The following is a 15330-nucleotide window of genomic DNA, read 5'->3' as shown; positions in this document are numbered from 1 at the left end:
TTTATTATTAATTATTTTATTTTTTTTTTAAAATTTCCATCTGTTATTACACTTTAAACAAGTTACGAAGGTAGTCATTGGCTCGTCACTACTTCTAGTTTGTAATTGGTGATATATAGTATCATAACCTTTACATTTATAACACTGAAATTCTCCTTTTCTGGATTTTTTTAAAAGAATATTTTTAACGTCCCAATCAGATTGGCAAGCTATCAAACTTTCTTGTAAGCATTTTTCTCTTTCATTTTTCTTCTCATCACTAGCCATTTCTTGAGAATTCATTGTTACTAAATCTTTTGGTGATATAAATCCTTTATATATTTTTTCATTAAAATTAGGATTTTTTTTATCACTTAAATTAAATTTAATTGATTTTAACTGCATATTATATTCTCTCTGTGAATTTCTTTTTTGAACATAATATTTATGTAACTCATTTTCTATATCATAAACTACCTCATTTAACTTTATTCTGTCTATAGTATATAGCAAATTATTATTTGATCCTGTTAGAAATGCTTTGAATAAAAATTGTTTTGCTTTATCTCTATGAACATCATTGTGCAATTTTCCATCATAATTCCATTCGTTAAGTACTTTTAGATCATTGATTTTAAAATCTTTAATATTTTTATCGTTATTAATATTAATGTTATCATTTTTCTCATAAACATTATTCTCATTAATTTCATTAATCTGTTTTTCTACATTATTTTTATATTTATTTTGCTTTTCTTCATTACTATCTTTTAAAATATCTAATGAATCATTTACATTTGAATTGTTCTGAATTTTTACTTTTTTTAATTCACATTCATCTGACCCAGCATCAACACTTTCACCTATTTCAGATTTTCTTTTTTTTATGCTTTGTGCACTTTTAATGGTAGAAATTTTTTCATTCAAAGCTATATTTTTCCATTTTTCTACAAGATCTTTTGATATATTCTGTATAACTTCATTATTTATTTTTGTAAATTTATTAACAGTTATTCCTATTTTCGTTGATTTCAAAATATCTTTATTTATCTTTACGTTTTTTAATAAATTTAAATCTTCATTAATTTCTTTTATAAGATTAGAATCTATATCATCTTCATTAGTATTTGCTAATTTACTTTCCTTATCTTTCAATCTTCCTTGAATATTTTTAATGTATGTAATATTTTCTGATTCGCTCATGTTTCAAAAACAAAAATAAAAACAATATAAATACTATAAATACATAATTATTTAAAAATTTATGATAAAATAATTTTTTTCTTTTTTTTTTTTTTTTTATGTCTAAATATATATCTTTGCTTAGTTACCAAAAATATATAAATATATATATATATAAATGAAATTTTATAAAAAATTAAGAAGTATTAATGTAAAATTAAATTTTAATTTTTATGTATATGCTTCAATTATTTATTTTTTTCATTTTTTTTTTTTTTTTTATCTAATTTCACGATTTCCATTGAAAAATACATAATTAAATATATATTTAATACAATTTTAAATATACTTAGTGCATATATATTATTTGTTAGTAAAATCATATATATATTTATGAAAAAAAGATTTTAATAAAATTATATTTTTTTTTTCTCCTTTTTATTTTATTTATTTATTTTTTTTTTTTTTTTGGCGTTTTTTTTTATTTATAATAATAAATAATCATATATATCTTAAATTTTTTTTTAAATTATTATCTTTTATTGAATATTTTCTTTTAAATATATATAATCATTTGTCTATAAAAAATTAAAAAGAAAATAAAAGAAAAGAAAATTAAATGAAAATAATAATAAATCATTATAAGTAAAACTCATTTTAAGAGTTTTTCTTTTTTTTTTTTTTTTGTTTTATAAAAATTAATTTATGAAACTTAAAAGGGTTTTAAAATGTAAAACTAGATATTTAAGAACAATGAGTAAAAAAAAATTAAAGAATATTTTTCTTTATGAATTGAAAAATGTCACTTTTTTAATTTTTACATTTTATCATTAAAATTTTTTCTAAAAAAATTATGCTTTTAGATAAGTATATATTTTTTAAGAATTTGTTATTAAAATAATGATTATTATTTATAGATGTTTTATCTCGGTATATATAAATATTATAAATAGATAATTTATGTATGCTTAAGAAATAGTTATAGGATAATTAGTCTTATTTTTTTAATCTTACTCGTATAAAAAATTTTTTTTTCCTTTTTTCTTTTTTTTTTTGGGGTTTTTTTATTACTTATAAGCTATTCTTTAAATAGTTTAATGTATTTTATTTAGAAAAAGCAATTTTTTTTTGTAATTATAACATTTTAAAATTATTTTTAACATGCAATCAAATAAAATTTTAATTTTTTAAACTAAAATATAAAAACAAAAAAAAAATAAATATATTAAAAAAAAATTGTGTATATAAAAAATGGAATATGAAGGAGAAATTTTTCATTTGACAGAATATCAAATAAAAAAAACAGTAAAAGCTTTTAATTACTTAGACAAAAAAAAGAAAGGATTACTAAAGTTTGAGTATATAATAAAATAAAAAATATAAATATCTTATATGAAAGTTTGAGAAAATAAAAAGAACAAAAAAAAATCAATATTTAGTAGTTATTAAAATAGAAAAAAAAAAAAGTATATAAATAATAATTTAAGTTTATTAGGGAATCTGCTACGATGTTGTGGATATAATGTATCATTAAAAGAAATTGAAAAAATAAAAGAAAAAATAATAGAAAAGAAAATTATTGAAAAAAAGAAAGAAAAAACTAAGGAGGAAGAAAAGAGAGAAAAAGAAATAATAATATATGATGAAAATGAAGAATTAAATAATAATAATAATCAGCTTAACAAAAATGATATAATTAATGATGATAATAATAATATATCAGAGTTATTAAACAATTTAAAGAATTATGATAACTTCATGGAAATAGAGAAAAAAAAAGAAGAAATTAAAAAAGAAGAAGAAGAAAATAAAAATTTATTTAGTATAAAAGAGTACTTCAGAATTATCCAAATACCAAATATAACTAATGAAATAAAACCTCCAAATATTTTAGATTCTTTTGAAGTTTTTGATGAAAAAGGAAATGGAAAAATATCAATAAAAAAGTTGAGATTTATTTTACAATATTTAGGTGAACCTTTTAGCAATTCAGAATTTGATGAATTTTTTGAATGGATTAAAACCGTAGGAAGAAAAAAAAATTTTATATTTAAATATATATATATATATATATAATAAAAAATTCTTTTAATTTTTTAAATAAAATAAAATATATTAATTCTTTTTTTTAATAGTTAGACAAAGTCTATAAAAATGATCATATAATATATGAGGATTTACTAAATGAGTTAATAAATAAAGATTCAAATATATGATGTTAATATATTATAATTTATACATAGAAGAGCCATTTTAAATTACATAAATATATAACATTTTTTTTTCTAAAATTGTAATTTATTTGAATTTACTTATAAAAAGCAAAAAATTTTAATTATAATCATTATTCACATAATTTTGTTCTTTATTTATTTCATAATATGAAGTTATTAAAAATTTAATTTTTTAATACAACTATTAAATAATTTATATATATAAAAAAAAAAAATAATTACATAAATGCATACAAAAATATACGTATAATTAAAAACAAATAATGTTGCGGATTATTATAATATAAAAAATGACAATAATAAATTATAAAGTGTTTCGACATAAACTTATAAGAAGAAATTGATTTTCATGCCAATATAACAAAAAAACTTTATTTTTTTTATCTTTTCCTTTTTCACAAATAATTGTACCTATTATTATTTTCGAAATTATACTAAAAAATATAAAGAAAGTTAAATGCATAAAATAATAATTATACATATAATGATTAAATAACTAAAAATATTATATCAATCGTTATCATTATTAGAAGGTATATGTATACATTTAATTATTAATGCAAAGGTAGTAAAAAAATAAAAAAATTTTGATACTTTACTTTTTTTTTTCATATCAGAACGGATTTCATTTTGTTTATTTTTGTGAACTAAATAATTAAGTAATTTTAAGTTATCGATTTTATTAATATTTTTTATTTTACTAAAATATATATTGTTAAAATTGCAACTTTCATATTTTCCTAATGTGTCAATGTTGCCATTAATGTTATTTGATACATTTGTACATTCCTTATTATTATAAAACAAATGAATATTTATATGTGATTTTGATAATAATTTTAATTTGTTTTTTTTTAATTTTTTATTTATTTTTTTATATTTCAGATTATGCATTTTTGCATATTTCATTTCATAAATTTCACTAAAATTTTCTAATTTACAACCTTTTCCGACGAGATAGAGTCTATCATACTTTATATAATTGGTTTTCTTTCTTTTTTCTATTTCTTCCAATGAAGTATTTGATTCATATTCCTTTTTTTTTGGTATTTCCAATATAATTTCATTATTGATTTTTGTCTTTCTTTCATCAGGCATATTATTATATATGTCTATTATTACATTTTTTTGTATATCTTCCTCTCTTTTATTTTCTTTTAATTTCATTTTTTCTTTTTTTTTTGTACTTCTATTATATTCTTTAAAGAATATTTTATCTTCATCAATATTTTCTTTTTTTTTAAATTCTTTTTCTGAGTTAATAGAACTTTTTTTTTTCTTTTCATTACAATAACTTACTATGTAATATATTTCACTTTTATTCTTTAAATTTCCTATAAACGAAAATCGTTTTTTATTTAAGATAGGAAAATTTCTTTTTTTTCTTACTTGAATAGAACTATTAAAACAATTAATTTTTGTCTCATATTTAATTTTTTTTTTTCTAATTTGCTTAGATTCTTTTGTTTTATAAAGTATTTTTTTCTTTTGTTTCTTTTTCATTTTATTTGAATACTCTCCATTTTTTTCATTTGTATTTTTTATTACAATATAGTCATCTTTTTTCAACATTCTTTTTTCTATATCTATTAGTTCTTCTTGGTAATCATAAAACTCATTATCTATTTCGTTATCAACATAATTATCTCTTCTTTTTTTCTTCATTTCTTTATTATTTCCGTTTTTAGTACTAATACTAGATGAACTATTATTTTTAATAAACAATGCACCAACATTATTTAAATTAATTATGCGTTTATGAGAAGAAACGTTTTTCTCTTCAACATCTTCATTTAAATGTTCTGAATCATCATTTTTTATTTTAGGTAGCTTAATTTTTGTATATTTTATATTTTTATTTTTATCAAATTTTAAATGAGCAGATTTTTCTATTGCCTTATTAGATATATTACTTATTTTTGTAATATCATATTCTTCACTGATTTTCTCTTTATTTATTTTTTTTTTTATATTATATGATTTAATTCTAATTTTACTACCATGTGATGGGGGAATACAATCTTTACTTGATTTTTTTTTTTTGGATGATTTTTTATTAATTGAACGTATCTCCATAGAATCCATTTTTTTTTTATCCTTTTTTCTATTATCAGATGAAGATTTTTCTCTAATATCTTCTTCTATATTCACACCTTTATCGTTGAAAACTATAATATTGTGATAGCAATTCTTGTCAACAACTTGTAACTGTGGATTAACAAAATTGATGTAAGATGGTCTTGTTTTTGTAAATAATACTTCCTTTATATTATTTACTATTCCAATATTAAATGGGTTATCATTTTGATAAAACGTCTTTATTTGTTCATAAGTTGTTTGATTAGTTAAGATAGTATAAATATGATAACATAACAAACCAATAACAAACCACAATGTTAAAACAGTATATATAATTAAAATTAAGCTATCTGCAGCAACTCTCCAAATATGAATAAAAATCTTCTCAGTATTATATCCATCACCAGATAACTTATTTATACATATAACTAATTTATATATACTTGCACTTAGAGTTATACATATTAGTATATATAAATTTAAAACAAAAAAAACAAAATATTTGTAATTTCTTGCACCTATACAATTCCCAACCCTTTGAACAAAAAAAAAAAAAAAAATAAATAAATAAATAAAATAAAATAATAGAAAATAAGAATAATTAAAAACATATTAAAAAAAAATTGGTATAGATGATTGCATTTTACCAAGGACAATGATGATCGAATTTTTCAACGCAGTTGTCACAAATAGAACAATGTACAGTTCTTAAACCTCTATATATATTACAAGTATAACAATATTTTAATTTATAAAAATGCCCATTAATTAAAACTTCTTTTTGTCTTGGTGGCTGGGTTTCTCTATACTGTTCAATTATTACATCATATAAATTTAAAACAGATTTCTAAAAATATAACAACAAAAATTCATATTATTATAACCATTTTTATATAAGTCATATAATTTTAAATAAAATTAATTCTGTTAAAAAAAATTATATAAGTATAAATTTATTTACAAAAAAAAAATTTTAATAAAACTTACTTGTCTTGGTATTATACCAGGATCCATAAAACTTGTTTTAAAAAAAGAATATATTGTTAATACAAAAAAAAACAAGTTCAAAAAAGTAACAAAATAAATACCTTTCTCAAAAAACCACTATAAAAAAATGTATTTTTTTTTTAATTATATCTTTATATGTATATATAGGATTAAAATATAAAAAAAAAATTTTTCTTTTTTACTAAATTTAATTTAATATTACTGTTGAAGTAAATGCATGAAAAATACCAACAGGAATAAATATCATAAGAAAAGATGATATTACTGTTAAAAATGCCGGTCTAAATAAAGAGTAACAAAGGAAAATATATGTATAAATTAATATAATTAACAATTGTTTGTATAAAGAGTTATTTACCCTGATATAAAAAAACCTTTACAATGAATTTGATTTTCTCCATATATTTGTACATTATTTATTTTATCAAAATTTTGCCTTTCTAGCGACTTACTTCTTTTTAGTATTTTCATTTGTTATAATTAAATCATTTTTCTTAAAAAAATAAAAATGGAAATAAAACGTAAAGTTTTAATTTGTCATTTGCGTTTTGACAAAGTAATAAAATAGTTTTAGAAAAAAAAAATAAAATAATATAAAATAAAAAGAAAAAAAAAAGGGAAGGAAAAAATAATAAGTTATAAAAGCAGTATGATAAATGAACAATTTTAAAAATAAAATGTTATTTCAAAAAAAAAAAAAAAAAAGGAATAAGGATATCCCATTATTCATTTTATTTTTTGTTTTTTATTTAACAATGAAAACATCTTATAATAAATTATTTTTAATATTTTTGCTATCTATCATTAAAACTTGTCAAACAAAATATATTATTCTTTAATATTCTTTTTTTTTTTTCAACTTTACATTTCATATAACTTTGTAAAGAGTATTTTAACAAAATAAATATATTAAGTAAAAAAATTATAATTTAATTTTAAAAACAATAGTTTCAATAATTTAAATTTATAAAAAAAATTAGTTTTACATTAATATTTTTATAAAAACACTTATATTAACTTTTATTGTAAATCATATTTTATATAAAAAAAGATCTATATATGTATATACATTCTAATCCTATAAGTATGAATTATTGTGCATTTTTATATGCATATATGTTTATAAAAAAATTTTCTTACTTTTAATATAGTTATTAAACACAAAATATACAATTAACTCAGTATAAATTAAAATAATTTAAAAATAGTATGCGTGTTTGTGCATTATTATCAAATAATAACTTTCTTTAGTTGATTCTATATATGAATCATAAAAAAAAAAATTAAAATTAAGAATTGGCATTCTTACGGTGTGCTATGTAAACTATATGATAGAAAAAGGAAAAGAGCTATGCAAAAAATTACAATTTTTTAAATATTTCATAAAAACACAGAAAAAAAAAAAAAGAGAGAAAGAAGCATATAAATATACAAATACAACTAGAAGGGTATACAAACAACAAAATTTAAATGAAAATAATTTTATAAAAAAAAAATAAAAATTATAAAAATATTTAGAATCTGAAAAACAGAAGTATCAAATATGTTAATACAAATATATATGCAAAAAAATAAAAATTAGATAAAATAAATTACAAAAAAAAAAAAAAGGTTAAATATAAAAATAAAATTTTATATTCTATAAATAAATTTCATATGTTCCTATGAGAAAAGATCTTCTAAATTTTTTTTTGTTTTTGTTTTTTGTGATTTAGACAAATTATAATGAACTTCACTTCTTGTATTTAATTTTATTTTATTTTTTTGACACACATCATTAGTGTTGTTTTTATTTGTATTGATAGTAGTACTATTAACTCTTCTTAAATTGGAATTTTTATTATAATAATTTGAAAGAATATTATTTGATGAATCATCTATTTGGAGATTACTGTATTCTTTTATATAATCATTTTTATTATTTTCATTATTAAAATCATAAAATAAATTATACTTATTATTTGTAGTTTCATCTTCCCTAGAATTATAAGAATCTTTTTTTTTTAAGAATCCATAATTTTTATAATTATTTAATCTTACATTTTCGTCTAATTCAAAATTATTTAAATTACATTCATTATTATTATTTTCAACTATTTTATTTAAATAATCTATATCGTCATAATTTTTATCATTTCTTTTTAATTTAGAAATTTCATGTGTAGTGTTTATATTATTATTATTATTGTTATTATCATTATCATATGTGAAACTATTATTTGTTTCTTTATTAGTAATATTTTGGTTTTTTTCCTTTTGTTTTAAACTATCATTAATTTGTGTATCATCAAAATGAATTAATTCTTCTGTTGATTCAAACTTTTTAAAAGGATACTTTACATTATTTTCTTTTTCATTATTGAAACTTTTACCTTTTTTCTTTATATCATCATTTTCTCTAAATCTTGAATTATTATTAGGATGAATTTGTTCATTCATCGCTTTCATATATGGATTTTCATGTTCACTTTTTTTTTTTTCATTATTCTTATTAGTATAATGAACATTATCTTTTTTATTGAGCAAGGGGTGATATGAATAAATAGAACAATTTACTAAATTTTTTTCTGTATTTTTATTACAAACATTATTTTCAAAATTGCATAAATTATGGTCATTTGTTAAATTATAATTATATAAATCTGAGTTATCTACAGCATTACAATTATTATCATCAACAATATTTCTAGTTTCATTATTATAATAGTTACCGTTATCATATTCACTATTCTCACATTTCATATTGTCTTTATCATTATAATAATTATTAAAGTTATAATCTTTACTACATATATTATTACAGTTATTGATATTATTATTTATATTAGCATTATTTAATGAATTTTTATTCAACTGATAACTTAATCCATCTACATTAACATTAAATATATGATTATTACCATCATTATTGTATGCATTTGGCTGAAATTCTTCCATTTTATCATCCTTAGGAATATGTGCAGATTGATTTACACCATATACATTATTTTCATTTGATACAATATTTGGATTGAAATTTATATAATTATTTTTATTCTCATTACTTATATTATTAGTAATAACATTCATATTACTCTTTTCAATTCTTACGCTGCTTGGTGAATTAATCATATTATAAAAATCTACTTCATTTTCATTTAAATTATCATTATCATTTTTTTTCCATAATTCTATATTATTACTAAAATTATCACTTAAATTTTTTTTCTTTAATTTTTTATCAGAAATATTATTTTTCAATTTATTTTTTGTTCTATCAATTACATTCTCAACATTTTCTATGCTTTTTGTTAGATTTCCATTTAAAGATTCATTACTATTTTTTTTTTTTTTATTATTATTAATATTTAAATTATTATCACTTAAACTGGAGCTTACTCCCTTAGTTTTTTTATTATTATGTATTTTATTTTTGTTATAATCTTCTATTTTTTTATAAGTATTATCAATTATATTCCCCTTATTTTCATCTAAGCTTTTTTGAGGAGTAATAAAATAATCATTATTATTTATATTTTTATTTATCACATTATCATAACATTTTTCATCACTTTTAATATTATTTTCTTGAATATAATTATCATTTACTGTTCCATCAATTACGCTCTCTATTTTATAATTCGTTAGTGAATTATCTAATTTTCTTTCTCTATTTGTAATATAATTCGCTTTATTATATTTTAATTCATCATTTTGATAAAAGTCAATATTCGAATTTATATTATTTTTATTTTCATTAGTATATTCATCATTATTATTTATAATATTTGTGAAAGATTTGTGACTTTTTATTTCATCTTCCTCATCGTCACTTTCAGAAATGTTCTTGTTTATAATACTTAATTCTTCTGGATAGTTTTCTTCAAAGTTAAAAAAATTATTTTGATATATATTTGCATTAATATTATATATCATATCATCTATATTATTTATGTCTTTGTTTACATTATTTAATACTTGAATTAAGTTTTTTCTGTCATTAATTATTTTTTCTTCTTTTTTTTTTTTGTCTTTTTTTATTTTAGTAATTTTTTCAATCACATTTATACAATCATTAATTTTATCATTAGTAGAGTCTATAGAAAAATTTATTTCATTTTTATTTATTTCTCCATCTTTATCCAGCTCATGTGCATTATTTTCTTTTCCTTTAGTTATATTCAGCAAATCTTTAAAATTATCAATAAAATTATTTTTATAATTGTTAATAGTTTCATTTATTTGCTCATCTAATTGATTTCTAAATTTATTAAAAATGCTATCCAATGAAGACTCTTCTGTATCACTTATACTACCAAAAGAGGGGGATTTTCTCATCTTAAGAAGTTCTTCTTTATATTTTTTTTCTAATTTATTAGTAATCTCTTCAGTAACTTCCTTTTTAATTTGTTCTCTAATTTTATTAATATTATTTCCATCTAAGAGATTTTCATTTAAAATATTTTCTTTATTGGTTATAAATGATGTTCCTCTATATGCATCTAAAGAATTACTATGATTTGCTAAATAGCTTTCTGTTTGAACTTCATTATCTACTAATTTTTTTTTGGAATAATGGGAAGTAGTTACCTGTGAATTATTATTAGCTGATTTATTTGATATCATTTCTTCAATTTCATCTGGTTTCATTTCTTGATTTTTGTTTTCTAATACTTCTTTTTTTATTCTTTCCCTGGAATTTGAGATGTTTCCAATATTATGATTAATACTATTATAACTGCCTTTTATATTTTTTAATTGTGTTTTAAGAATAATATTTTCGTTATTTAAGTGATTATTTTCATTTCTTAATTTAAGAAATTTTAAATTTAACATATCTATTTTTTTTTTATATAAATCAAGAGAATGCTTGTATTCTTCTTGGGTATGTTCTGATTTATTATCATATTTTTTCATTCTATCAACTAACTTAAACAATAATTTATCTTTCGTATCATTCTCTTGAGAAATATCATCTTTATCCTGGTTAATCAAATGTTTTAGCAATTCTATTGATTGCTCTACTATCTGAGAATTAGCTTGCGTTTTAAAACTGTCAGTAGATTCAGGAATTGAAAATTTTTCTAAATTTTTTTTTTTAGATGTATAAAAGGAAGCACATGATAATTTATCATCATTGTTTCTGTATAAGTTTGATGTTTTAATTGATATAGGTGGTGAAATATTAATAGATTGTGATCGAGGTAATTTTATTTTATTATAAATGTTTCTAGTTGAGCTTGCATCATTGTAATTTTGATTTGAGTAAAGAAATTGGCCATTATATGTATTGTTACAATTATTAAGTTCTGATTTTCCTAAATCACAATTTATATTTAGATTTTTTTTTTGAAGCAGATAACTGCTATTACTAAAGTTATTTTCTTTTTCATTTTCAATTAAATTATCCCTAGGTTTTTTAATGACTTCAGATTTTGTACTTCTTATATTAGTTTTACTAGAAAAAGAATTCATTTTTTTTTTTTTTTTCTATATGAAAATTTTATTCTCGCTAATTTATAAATTCTATCTTTTGTATAACTCAATTTTCTAATATTCAGTGCATATATTTTCTTTACACAAAAAAGCTGTACTATTTTAAAATCTTAATATATTTTTATTCTAATTAAATGAATAAAAATTAAACTTGTGATATTTTATATATTAAAAAAAAAAAAAATGTTAATTATTCATTTTTAAAAAAAGAAAAAAAAAAAACAAAATTCTTAAAAATTTTTTTTATAATATAAATGAAAAATATTCTATCAGAAAAAAAAAAATATATATATATGCATATTGCACATTTCATATAAATTAAAAAAAAAAAAATTATGTATTTTTTTAATAACAGAAATTTGAATTTTTTGTTTCTTTATTGTATATTATTGTTGCAAATATTAAAAAAAAAAAAAAAAAAAAAAATATAAAAAATAATTTTATATTATCGCAATGAAAAATCATATAAATTAAAAATAATGGAATAGTAAATAAAATTATATATATATTATAATATGATGTCGAAGAAAACAAAAAAGTAACATAAAAAACAATCTTTAAAAAAAGCCACTCTAATATTATAAATTTTTATATTTTTAATACATTTTACCTAACAAAATCTTTACTTTTCAAATATTTTAATTCTATAAATAAAAAATATATAAACAATGACAATTTTTTGTATATATAAGTGCATAGAAAGAAAAAAAAAATTTAAAGAATCTAAAAATATAAAAAAATCAATATTATATGTTAACAAAATTAGTAATGCTAGCATCTAATCAATTAAAGGGAATAATAAGAAAGTTATTTTATCTATTTAAAAATAATATTTCTGATATATTTTCTCAATACATTTATTATTATTTCTAGATTTTTCGTTTTTCTTATTATAATAACTAAAGTAGAAAAAAATAAAAATATATTTATGTAAATAAAAAATAAATTAAAATTAGTAATTATTTATGATATATAATAATTTCTTATATATTAATATATAAAAAAAGTGAAAAGTGGTGAGCATATAAAAAATAATCTTGAATACAAAAATACTTTTTTTATATTTGTTGAAAAATAGGATTATATTGTATTGTGTTTTTTATTTCTCTAATTTCTTAAAATTTAAATTCCATAAATTTCTATGTGCAGTAAAAAAAAAAAAAAAAAAAAAGTGAAGATTTATATTCTAAAATACTTGTCTAGACATTCTACTATATAAACACAATCGTTTTTTAATTATACACAAATAATATTAAAGTTAAAATTGATAAAAAATTTATTACTAATTATAATTGAAAATATATATTTTACATTTTGTTAATAAATGAACGAGTCTCCATTTTTAAAAAAAAAAAGAGAAAAACTATTATTAATTCGTAAAATGCTTTTACATTTTTTTTTATTTTGTGAAAAAATATAAAAAAAAAATTAGAATATAATAATTATTTCTGATATATATATTATTATTACTTTTTTTTTTTTTTAAATAAAATGAGTAATTATAATAACTCAGATATATCAAAAAGATATGTAGAAAATGATGAAAATGTTTTAATACATGAAAACAGGAAAAATATTAATTATAGAAATATAAACAATAAATTTTATAAAAATAAAAATTTTAATGAAAAAATAAATAAAAAACAAATCTTAGAAACTGAACATAAGAGTAAAATAAATTTGTCTATTATTAAAACAAAATTAATAGAAAATAATAGTGAAAATTTTTTAAATATTAAAGATGATACAAAATTACATAAAGAAATAAATGATACAGAATTAAAAGAAAATGATAAAATAAAACACAAAAGAGAAGAAATTAAAGAAATAGCTAATATATGCATAGAAAAAAATCTAGCAGTGACAAGTGAAAATATACAAATAGTAAGAAAACTGAAAGAAAAAAGAATCTTGGAAGAGCAAATAAATAAAAATGAGAATATTAAAAATCTACAAGAGAAAAGAAGAATTTTAGAAGAAATAGAGTTTCATGAATGGGCTGATAGGGAAAAAAGAATAAAAGAATTACAAGAAAAAAAAATGAAATTATTAAAAAGAGTTATTGAGCAAAGGAATGCAGAAAAGGCTGATAAAATATTTTATGAAGTAGAAAAAATTATACAAAATAAAGATGAAAATAAGGATAAAATAATTGAAAATTTTGAAAAAGAAAAAGCAAGAGATATGAGAAATTTATTTGTGGAAAGAAAAAACAACCTCAAAACAATTTTTAATCAAAAAAATGATATAGTAGATGAGATGAATGATTACACCTCAAATCATAATTTGCAATTAGAAAGAAATGGAATAATTCCAAATAAAATAAATGATGAAATTTCAAATAAAATTGATAATTTATTCAATTTAAATAATATGAATGAATTAGATACTACATTTGATAAATCTTTTAATCATACATATGGTGAAAATAAGTATGATAAATTTTCTAAATATGAAAACAAAAAAAATAAGCATATAATAGATACATTCCACAGGTATTTAAATAAAGAAGAAAAAAAACATACAGCTAATGATTATTTGATAAGTGATACTTTTAAAACACAAAAAAAAACACAGTGTACGAAAATAACTTTCCCTCAAATAGTTGTAAAAAGCATTGAAGAAGATAATTTTGAAAAAAATATTTTATATCTACAAAATATATTAAGAGGAAAAGCAATAAAAACATTAATGAATGATGGAATAAATTCTTATAGCGATTTAATTGAAGAATTAAAAACATACGAAAAAATAGATCAATATAGTATAAATGAAAAAAAATTATTTGAAAAGGAAAATTTTGAGTCAATTAAAATTGATTCTTATGTGGAAAATATTCAAGGGAAATATATATCAGAATTATTGGATAAACTTTCTAATGAATTAGAGAAATATGAAGAAGAAAGAAAAATAGCTGTGCTAGTAAAATATGCAGAGAGAGAAAGAAGATTAAAAGAATGTAAAGAAAAAGGAAAAAGGCAAGCTGAAATTTTATTAAGAGAAAAAGAAGATTATTTATTTAATGAAATAATGGGATTAAATAATCAAACTGTTGATTCTTATTTAGAAGATATTTTAGGTAAGGCAATAAATGATGCATCTAAAGAGGAAGCGTTAATAAGAACAAAAAAAAAAGCTGAACAATTAAATGATATTTATAACTCTTTAGAAAATAACGACGATAAAAATAAACTTATTATTAAAGATTTAGTTGGAAACTTTATTATTCCATATGTTGATAAGCAAAGAGGAATGGAATTTGATCAATTAGAACAAAAAAAAAATGATTACGTATCTAATTTCGCAACACAACATGTATTTTCAAATATTAATCAAGCATTTTAAAAATATATAAAATGCATGTAGAAAATAT

General features: G+C 18.1%; 5 protein-coding genes across 5 annotated transcripts; 2 read left to right on the top strand and 3 right to left on the bottom strand.

Moving 5' to 3' along the window:
* Nucleotides 1-27: 27 nt before the first annotated feature.
* PRELSG_1420700 (transcription elongation factor s-II, putative) lies at nucleotides 28-1182 on the bottom strand (the record flags this gene model as incomplete). The annotated part of the gene is made up of 1 exon (XM_028679269.1): nucleotides 28-1182. One exon carries the CDS (start codon nucleotides 1180-1182, stop codon nucleotides 28-30), a length of 1155 nt encoding a protein of 384 aa, XP_028534999.1.
* Nucleotides 1183-2412: 1230 nt separating this feature from the next.
* Nucleotides 2413-3377, top strand: PRELSG_1420600 (calmodulin, putative; the record flags this gene model as incomplete). Its single annotated transcript, XM_028679268.1, has 3 exons — nucleotides 2413-2519; nucleotides 2649-3186; nucleotides 3297-3377. The coding sequence occupies 3 exons, from the start codon at nucleotides 2413-2415 to the stop codon at nucleotides 3375-3377; spliced, it is 726 nt and encodes a 241-aa protein (XP_028534998.1).
* Nucleotides 3378-3905: 528 nt separating this feature from the next.
* DHHC4 (palmitoyltransferase, putative) lies at nucleotides 3906-6953 on the bottom strand (the record flags this gene model as incomplete). The annotated part of the gene is made up of 5 exons (XM_028679266.1): nucleotides 3906-6009; nucleotides 6122-6321; nucleotides 6462-6578; nucleotides 6685-6763; nucleotides 6841-6953. The coding sequence occupies 5 exons, from the start codon at nucleotides 6951-6953 to the stop codon at nucleotides 3906-3908; spliced, it is 2613 nt and encodes an 870-aa protein (XP_028534997.1).
* Nucleotides 6954-8144: 1191 nt separating this feature from the next.
* Nucleotides 8145-11936, bottom strand: PRELSG_1420400 (conserved Plasmodium protein, unknown function; the record flags this gene model as incomplete). The annotated part of the gene is made up of 1 exon (XM_028679265.1): nucleotides 8145-11936. The coding sequence occupies one exon, from the start codon at nucleotides 11934-11936 to the stop codon at nucleotides 8145-8147; it is 3792 nt and encodes a 1263-aa protein (XP_028534996.1).
* A 1512-nt stretch (nucleotides 11937-13448) lies between these two features.
* PRELSG_1420300 (conserved Plasmodium protein, unknown function) lies at nucleotides 13449-15302 on the top strand (the record flags this gene model as incomplete). Its single annotated transcript, XM_028679264.1, has 1 exon — nucleotides 13449-15302. The coding sequence occupies one exon, from the start codon at nucleotides 13449-13451 to the stop codon at nucleotides 15300-15302; it is 1854 nt and encodes a 617-aa protein (XP_028534995.1).
* Between the last annotated feature and the right edge of the window lie 28 nt (nucleotides 15303-15330).

Source organism: Plasmodium relictum, assembly GCF_900005765.1.
Source record: "Plasmodium relictum strain SGS1 genome assembly, chromosome: 14".
NCBI classification, from domain to species: Eukaryota; Apicomplexa; class Aconoidasida; order Haemosporida; family Plasmodiidae; genus Plasmodium; species Plasmodium relictum.
This window is presented reverse-complemented; position numbering and strand designations above follow the sequence as displayed.